This window comes from Citrus clementina, unplaced genomic scaffold (assembly GCF_000493195.1).
Source record: "Citrus clementina cultivar Clemenules unplaced genomic scaffold, Citrus_clementina_v1.0 scaffold_8, whole genome shotgun sequence".
NCBI classification, from domain to species: Eukaryota; Viridiplantae; Streptophyta; class Magnoliopsida; order Sapindales; family Rutaceae; genus Citrus; species Citrus x clementina.
In genome coordinates this window covers 6,834,300-6,844,023 of record NW_006262022.1, presented here as the reverse complement: position 1 = coordinate 6,844,023, position 9,724 = coordinate 6,834,300, and the positions used below count along the sequence as shown (strand labels likewise).

Here is a 9,724-nt window from a genome sequence, read left to right as displayed (position 1 = left end):
AAGAGGTATATATATATATATATATATATATATATATAGAAATTAAATGAAATTATAGACTTGAAAATTTGAAATTACATGTACATAATATGGCAAGGTCAACTTGACTTGCAAAATATGCTATTGGTTGTTTTCGTACAATTATATGCTATGACTAAAAAAGAAAATGACAAAATCCCACTCAAGTTTTGCATCCCCTTTACCATATTCTTTTTCAGGGGAGGAAATTAAAATCAGTTTCGAAGCTTATCTAACTTTTAAATTATTTTTTATTTTTTTGACATTACGCAAAAATATTTTTTTACTCATACATGGTCGAGATCTAATTCTTTATTATATTCTTGCTGTCACACGTAGCATCGTTGAATAAGATTTTTTAACCGAATACGCGTACCATAGCACATAAGAATAATAATTTTGCGATTATTTATTTTTCCAAATTTATTTATTTTAGGCTTCCAAATTTCACTAAGATTTGCTCGTATTCAGCCTTAATTAAATAAGAGAAAATGCATATTTTATCTCTGATAGATGTTGTTCACAAGTTACATCTCTATTAGATTTTTAATTGCATATTTCATTTGTCCCGTTAAAAGATAATAGAATTAATTGTGAAATAAAGGTAAAACAGTCATTTAAGGTGCGATATTTTAAAATTAAAATATGAGACAATTAGTCTTTGGAATTAGACCAAAAAAAAAGAAAAAAAAACAATGCAAGTGCTCCTTTTAGAAATTACATAGGACTAATCCTTTTCATCTTCTCTTTAATTTTGACGCTAAGCTACTTAATTAGAAATATCATAAAATCCTCTAAGGAGGGATAGAATAGCAAGTGAATAAAAAAATGTTATTCATATGTTATCTCTTAACATGAGAGATGAAATAGGTAATTAAAAATCTAATAGGGAATTGGGTGATAAATATAGCAATTGTCATGAATGAAACGTGCATTCTCTATTAAACAAAGTCTTTATTGAGTTTTGCTGCTCCGTATTGACTGGGAAGTCTTACACATCAAAGCGGACCAAAGACTAGAAAAGTTACAAACGTAGCAGTCCAAAGCCTGAGTTTCAATTAGCTTCATTGGCTAAATTCAATAAATATTTTTAGGGGAATTCCTAGTTTTCTCCTACGGAAATTAATATATATTATTTTCATAACATTCAATAACATCCCTGACACCATAATTTCACAATGTTACCTATATTTTTAAATATATTTTTATTTATATTGATTATAAATTTAATAAATCATATATATAGAAATTAAAAAAAGATTTAAATACCAAAAATTAAAAAATAAGTTTTAGGTGTGAATAAAAAAATTAATAACAAGCCATTTGTCTTGTAATTTTTTGTTATTTTTTAAATATTTTTTATAATTAACTATTATTCTATATTTTCAAAATAAAATGTCAAGCAAATGACACATTTATCCGCTTTCCCCCCTAAATTTTATGTGCCAATGGATTTTTAGATATTATGAAAACAATAGAAAGTATATTGATTTCAGTAAGAAGAAACTGACATTCTCCCAATATTTTTATAATAAATCAACAATTTTGTTGACAGAAAAAAATAAAAATAAAAACAATAGACTAAATCTCATTATGGTCTATAGGTAATCAAACTAAGTTGCGGGTAAAAGCTAATAAGTTTGTTTGGTCAATAATAAGCTCAACGAACATTAGTCTTTGCACATGTTGCATTGGTCCATTTGGTGTTTGTATTTTATGTCAAAATTTCCTTAAAAGACAAATTTATCACCATAAAATGTACGCCATTATCATGCATGGGCCTCACCCCATGAAAAATTACTTGTCCAGGTAAATCAAATAGATGTCAAATGCAATCATGTTAGAGAGGGCCATTTAAGATGAAAGAGAGGAAAAAGGAAAAAAAAAAAAAAACTCAACCAAACTATTAGTCACCATGGAACCAACTTTTAATTAGTTGTATGATTCAAAATTTAATTCGATTCCTCTAGCCAATTCCAACTCTCAATGGCTTAGATTCTTTGATTGCCCTTTAGAAAAGTAAACAAATGTTGCGGTCAAAAATAGGCAAATTTAGATGCGTGTGGTTCAACAAAAGGAAACTACCCACTTTGTACCGCCTGAAAATTGCTAGTTGCTAAAACGAAAGGCCCCAAGTAGTGGCAATTACAAAGAGATAATGACGCTTGTATACTATATATATACGAATTTTAGTTAGAAATCAAGGCTTTAGCCTTTAAAAGAAAGACAGCAAAATGCCCAAATACGATTTTAGATTTTTTTTTTTTAGTAATGAGTTTATGAATTCCATTTGATTGGGCATTTATTTTATCCAATTTCAAAGTTTGCACTTAAGCAAAAAAATTATAAATAGATGAAGCAAATTTAAACTTAGATTAACGAAATAATTAATCAAATAAGGGTAAGTTGTAATTTCAACTTAACATAATTAAACATATTTTCTAGGAATTTTGGAACACGCGAGGACAGCTGCTCTCACAAGTCCCTTAGTGGTTTTGCTAGTGACCCCAAATAAATATTTTAAAATAGATTCGAGTTTTTATAAGTTTAAATATTCAAACTATGGTAAATTTGTAATTGTGGGTTTAGATAAATTTGTAATCGCAGATTTTGTTGATTGAGAGAGCTTCGTTGAGTCCAAAATGAAGGTAGCTTCAGCCGCAAGTAAATACTTTTCCCTCTTAAATATGCTAAAAACCTAGTCCAACCTAGGAGCCAACAAAATCCGAGAATAATTAAAAAAAGTAGCACTAAATAAGTATAATAAAAAGCCACCATCATAAGCACATCCCTTTCTCTCCCTCTCAATAAACATTAGAACCAAGGAAAACATAGCCCACTCTAACCTAATCTTCTTTGACATCTTTGAGCTTTGGAGATTTAATTTATATTAGGTTAAATTACTTGAGCAAATTATTAAATCAAATAATACTTTAAAATTAAACAAGTAAAATAACAGCATTATATGTGTAAACATCCCTTATCTTGAAATGCACCAGAAAAAAGAAAAAAAAAAGTGTTACATAGTAAAAGGGCAGAAAAGTAAAAAGCTACTTTGGATGAGGTTGCTTTTATCAGCGCATGCATCATCATTCTGAAGATAATATTTTGCTATGTAGAGCCCCCCACGATCCTTGAGAATCCAAAGCAGGCTGGGAAAACTCCAAAAGGATGAAGGCTAAAATCGTAATTTCATGCATGCCAAGTGCGCAATCTCTGGCGTCGTCGTGGAAGGAAGTTCCTAAACGGGGCCGTCTTAGCGTAGGTTAGCCGTTAGCGACTAAATGTAACCTGGACCAGTTATTAACTCATTATCAGCCCCCACCCTAATTTTCTTTTTTATATCCTTTTTATTTTAATATTTCATTACTTGCTGTTCTCGGTTCCCTTTTTTCTGAAATGTGTAATTATTTGCGTGTATGACGCGCGTCAAAGTAAGGGCCAAGTGAGTCAGCACTTTCAACGACATCGTTTTCAGAAAGTTTGAAGCGTCAAAGTTGTAGATTCTCTCGGGGTTTAGGATTCACCTAAGGGAGGTGTCACCGTTTCAATTTCTCTTTCGGTGACCACCATTTTCTCGCGATAAACTCCCAATGTCTCGCGACGGGCTATTCATTTCTTTGATTTTATTTTTGTTGCACCGAATAAACCGGCAAAATAGCATTTAAATCCTATTCCATCCACCTCTAATTTCTCTCTCTCGCTTATCCCCCGTTTTCTATATCAGATCAAATAATCAAAATACTTAATATTAAGAGAATATCCATCAAAGATATTATTAATATTCTTTTTTTTTTTTATAGTACAAAATGTATCTATCAATTTAAATTTTTATTATAGAACTTTGTGGAGAGTGGAGGAAATTTTTCAATTTAAATTGATCTCAAAGCTCAAACTAAATTATGTAGTTTGACTTGTTTGATTTAAGCACCCCCTAAACGTTAATCTTTCTCGTATTCTTAATCGAACTCAGGTGACTACTAGCACAGAGCTCATTTAAACTACGCCTAGGGCCAAAGAGAAAGAACATAATATTATAGTTATAATATCATTAATAAATATTTATTATATATAAAATGAGAGTTAAAATTAGTTATCCCCATCCTTTAAAAAAAAATTCACCCCTATCATTAATGTGATAATTACATCATTATCATTAAGTACTTGTCAAATGCCACAAAAATTATATTTTAAATATTTTATGTGTTTCATAACTCTATACTTAAAAATAGTAATGAACTAAAAAATATGGAGAAAAATAGTTTAAAAATGATTAAAATACTAATAATTAAAGGAACCTGCCAAAGTCGGAATTGGAATGAAGATTAGATATACCATGGGAGTCGAATGGACAAGATAATGGTTACGTCATTCTCATTTGGGAAATTATCATTTTACTACCAAAGTTTTACTGACATATCATGTCAGTACCAAGGTTTGCCGAAAAGTGCATTTTACTACCAAAGTTTTGCGCCGTTATCAATTCACTACCATTCCGTTAAGAAAAAGTTAATGTTTAACGGAAATTGAGTTAAAAGTCAATTTTACCCTTAAGAGTTTGGTAGTAAAATGATAATTCTCCTAAAAATTTGGTAGTAAAATGATAATTCCCCTAAAAACTTGGTAGTAAAATGATAATTTATCTATCAAATTAACAAACAATTTTACTCTTACAGCTGGAAATGTCTTAGATATCCTTATGACATCAGCAAACTTTTAACGTTGTTAACGGAACGGTAGTAAATTGATAATGGCGCAAAACTTTGGTAGTAAAATGTACTTTTCGGCAAACCTTGGTACTGACATGATATGTCAGTAAAACTTTAGTATTAAAATGATAATATCCCTTCTCATTTAATATCAAAGTTGTGTTCATTTTTTTGTATTTGCTTTCAAAGTTGTAAAGGGTTGGTGGGCCTAAAGGCCTTCCACAAACGGAAAAGTAAATTAAAACCTCCTCAGGTAAAAGTGAATTTTCGACCTCGTTCGTCACGTTCATAATTCCAATCATGCCATGACCGATGAGCCCTCATGGAACACATGAATGGACTGTCCACGTGATTAACACGTGTATTTTTTTATTTAAAAGAGAATAAGAAACAACCCAATTGGATTTTCCCACCTGTAACGGAATCTGAGCAGCAACCCAACGGCGGCAACTAACTCACGATTACGTGGCGTCATCAACTGCGTCAACGCAAATCCTCCATTGAGGCGAAGAAACTTCCTGCCACTTTCCTCAGCCAAAATATCAGTTAATTATTCGCGATCCATCTCCTAATTTATCGGTTTCCGAGTTTGGACTGAGAAGCCTCGAGAGAGAAATTTTTAAAAACGCGCAAGAAAACCAGGGTCCCACACTCGTAAGCCACGCGGCAACTCGACGCTGATCACTCGTAGCGAAGAATCTTTATAACCTAAAACGAATAAAAAATTTTGAACCCACAAAAACAAACCAATCGTGATCATATTTGTCTTTTAAATCAAACAATTCCATGTTAAGAGTGATGCCTAGTAAGGTAATATTAATATTAAGGTTTGCATACCTTACGTTTGACGTAAGGTATAATTCTCTTACAAAACTAAGAAATAGTCGTAATAAGACCTATTACTGTAAAAAAAATTGTACTTTACGTTTAACATAAGGTAGCAGCTCCCTTAATATTAATATTAAGATGTTTGTTGCGATGATATTATTATGTAAATTATTTGGCTAATTTATAATTTTAATATTATATATTACAAGCCACAAAATTTTACTACGTATTTAAATATTCATCATATTATAAATATTAGTACTCATTAAATTGTTTTTTACATTAATTTTATTTTTATAAAAATAATATTAAGAGTACCGTATTCAAATTTTTATTTGACTCCCAACTTACAAGTTATAGAATTTAATACACAGCGTTGAAACTGGACTAATACGTTAGATCCCTATGAAAGCTAAATATTTGGTGAATAAACTAATTAAAATTGCACGGGATCTCGTTTTTCTATGATTTCTTATAGAAAGACATAGTTTGTTAATTCATATCAAATAGGTCCCAAATCATGCTAAAATTATTAAATTACTGAAATGCCTTGCAAAAGTGAAGCCGAATTTATGTAGGGGCTGGGCCGGGGGCTTATTTAACACAAATGTATAATTATGCGACTAATTGAGAAATTTCACAAGATATCTGCGTCGGTCCAAAACGATATAGGGGGGCCCAGGGGGCCCGTCATCGAGGCATCTTCCCTCCTCGATCTCCTATATAAAGGAGCTCCGTCTTTCATGCAAATCTCGCCCAGTTCCACCTTCGTAAGACATCTTCTTGCTTGAAGATAAAAACCACCCAAAACCCTAGCTTCTATTAGCTAACAGAAACTCTTGGCATCTCTCTTTCCATTTCCCTTTGCTATTTTCCCTCACTTTCCGGGAAAATCTCCTGAACTCCCTCCCCCGACACTCTTTTCATTTCCACCCCCCAAGATCCCTTTTCTCACTCTCCGCTCATTTCCCTCGCACGCTTCTCCTCCTCTCTTCTCTTATCTTTTATTCGTTTGGTCTCATTTCCGTTTCTCAGATCTGTGCAGGGCCTTTTGAATTTTCAGATTCGTAAAAATCTTCGTTGTCTTTTATTTTTCTTCTGAGGGTTGGATGTGGGTTGCTTACAAAAGTAGTTAACGAGGCGGGGCTGTCTTTCAATTGTAATAGATCTTCTACTGTCTCCTTTTGAGGGGGTAGCCGGGGCCTCGGCCTCGGCGGGTTCTAAAGCCCCCACCTTTACAGACCTTGAGAAAAAAATTCATCTTCTAAACTAACCCCCCCTCCTCGTTTTTTCTTTTTCTTTTTTTTCTTCTTTAATTCTTTAAAAAAAAGGCCGCACTTTTACTCGTCTCCGCGGAAAGAGGATGCCGGCCCTTGGATGTTGCGTAGACGCTGCCGTAGCGCCTCCTGCCTACGCCAACTCCCCACTCGGCTCCCTCCCCGTGCCGCCGCCGCTGCCGCTTTCTTTTATCTCCGGTGCACCACCACCCACACCTATGTCCCCTACCTCCGCCTCGGCTGGTTCTGTTGCCGCCGACGTGGACTCTTCACATTGGTCGCCGTCTCACTCGGCATCGTTGTACAAAATCGACTCCTGGGGTGCGCCCTACTTCGCCGTCAACCCATCCGGCAACGTCTCCGTCCGTCCGTACGGCCACGCCACGCTGGCCCACCAGGAGATTGACCTGCTCAAGATTGTTAAGAAGGTTTCGGATCCGAAATCAGTCGGTGGGCTCGGGTTGCAGCTCCCTCTTATCGTCCGGCTGCCGGACGTGCTCAGGGACCGGCTTGAGTCCCTTCACTCAGCCTTTGAATTCGCTATCCAGACGCAAGGCTACGAGGCCCGTTATCAGGGGGTGTTCCCCGTGAAATGTAACCAGGACCGGTTCGTTGTGGAGGATATTGTGAAATTCGGGTCGCAGTTCCGGTTCGGGTTGGAAGCCGGGTCGAAACCGGAGCTGTTGTTGGCAATGAGTTGCTTGTGCAAAGGAAGCCCTGAAGCTTTGCTCGTTTGTAATGGATTCAAAGATGCTGGATACATCACTCTCGCTTTGCTGGCGAGGAAGCTAGATTTGAACGTAGTGATTGTTCTTGAGCAAGAAGAGGAGGTCGATTTGGTTATTGAGATAAGCAAGAAGCTGAATGTCCGACCCGTGATTGGCGCTCGGGCCAAGTTGAGAACCAAACATTCGGGTCATTTCGGGTCGACCTCCGGGGAGAAAGGCAAATTTGGGTTAACAACCACCCAGATTCTGCGGGTTGTGAAGAAACTTGAGGTGGCTGAAATGCTTGATTGCTTCCAGCTGTTGCATTTTCATATCGGATCCCAGATCCCATCAACGGCTTTGCTTACCGATGGTGTTGGTGAAGCTGCTCAGATTTATTGTGAATTAGTCCGTCTTGGTGCTAATATGCAAGTCATTGACATCGGGGGCGGGTTGGGTATCGATTATGACGGATCCAAATCGGCTGATTCGGATCTCTCAGTCGCTTATACCCTCGAAGAATATGCCTCTGCCGTTGTTCAAGCAATTCGCTATGTTTGTGACCGGAAGAATGTTAAGCATCCTGTTCTTTGCAGCGAGAGCGGTCGTGCTATTGTGTCTCATCATTCCATTTTGATATTTGAAGCTGTTTCAGCTAGTGTCTCCCGTGCCGCCCCGGCTGCTATGAGTCCTCTCGGTTTGCAGTTTTTGGTAGAAGGGTTGACTGAGGATGCTCGTTCAGATTATACAAAGATGACTACTGCTGCTCTGAGAGGTGAGTTTGAGACCTGTTTGTTCTATGCTGATCAATTGAAACAAAGATGCATTGAGCAATTTAAGGATGGGACTTTAGGTATTGAACAGTTAGCTACTGTTGATGGGTTGTGTGATTTTGTAGCTAAGGAAATAGGTGCATCTGATCCTGTTCGTACTTATCATGTGAATCTATCTATTTTCACTTCAATTCCGGATTATTGGGCCATTGGTCAGTTGTTTCCTATTGTTCCAATTCATCATTTGGATGAGAGGCCTGGAGTGAGGGGGGTTTTATCGGATTTGACTTGTGATAGTGATGGTAAGATTGATAAGTTCATTGGTGGTGGTACGAGCTTGCCGTTACATGAAATGGTTGGTGGTGGTTGTGGTGAGCGTGGGCCTTATTATTTGGGGATGTTCTTGGGTGGGGCTTATGAGGAGGCCCTCGGTGGAGTCCACAACTTGTTTGGTGGTCCAAGCGTGGTACGCGTCTTGCAGAGTGATGGTCCGCACAGCTTTGCTGTGACTCGGGCCATGCCTGGGCCGTCTTGTGGGGATGTCCTCCGGGTGATGCAGCACGAGCCCGAGCTCATGTTTGAGACCCTCAAACACCGTGCTGAGGAATATTGTGGACAGGAGCATGGTAGTAATGGTGGGGATGGTGATACTGATGATTACGATCACGGCATGGCTAATAATTCTGCTTTAGCTAGCAGCCTTGCTCAGTACTTTCACAGCATGCCATATCTTGTGGTGCCATCCTCTTGTTCTTTGACTGCTATCAATAATGGTGGTGGGTTATACTATTGCAACGGGGAGGATTGCGATCCTGTTGTTGATTCTTCTCCAAATGAGGATGAGCAGTGGTCATACTGCTATGCTTAGATGTGTATTCTTAGTATCACCTGTCACCCTATCGAAATGCTTCATCTAATCCTTGAGCTTGTCTTGTTGCAAGTTTTTATTCCGTAATTTTAATTTCATTGTCTATTTTAATTTTTAGATTTTCATTGCAAAAGATGGAAGCAGTTGAACATTGTCTTTTGCAATTTTAGTGATGAAGAGGAGTGATGGGTACTGAATCCACCCTTTTGTAAATTCGGGATCTCATGGCCTCTTTTTATGTCAACATTAGTAGACTTCAATCAGAGCTTTTAGATTTAAACTCAATTCTCTTTTTGGTTTTGTTGATTTGATTCTTTTGAGCTACTGTATGTTAATTGAAAAATAGATTACTTTTTGAATCTGGTGCATGCTCTTTATTCAATTTAGATCCCGTGTAGGGCCTTTTTGTCATTTGCGGACTTTTGAAAAAAGGTTAGGAAATTGGGTTACGAAATCGTAACTTGTGGGGTCTGTTTTGTCTTATACTCTGTCTTGGGTTAACAGCTGGGCTTGCCAAATGGGTCTAAATTGAGCTTTGCTGATA

General features: G+C 36.7%; 1 protein-coding gene across 1 annotated transcript; it reads left to right on the top strand.

Annotated features, from left to right (window-relative positions):
* Positions 1–6,289: 6,289 nt before the first annotated feature.
* On the top strand, positions 6,290–9,465 carry LOC18034135 (arginine decarboxylase). Its single transcript, XM_006423438.2, has one exon. It carries the CDS (start codon positions 6,919–6,921, stop codon positions 9,178–9,180), a length of 2,262 nt encoding a protein of 753 aa, XP_006423501.1. The 5' UTR covers positions 6,290–6,918; the 3' UTR covers positions 9,181–9,465.
* The last annotated feature ends 259 nt before the right edge of the window (positions 9,466–9,724 follow it).

What these genes read in the sequence shown, in the direction of transcription:
- LOC18034135 (XM_006423438.2), top strand. Translation starts at nt 6,919, where the DNA reads ATGCCGGCCCTTGGATGTTGCGTAGACGCTGCCGTAGCGCCTCCTGCC.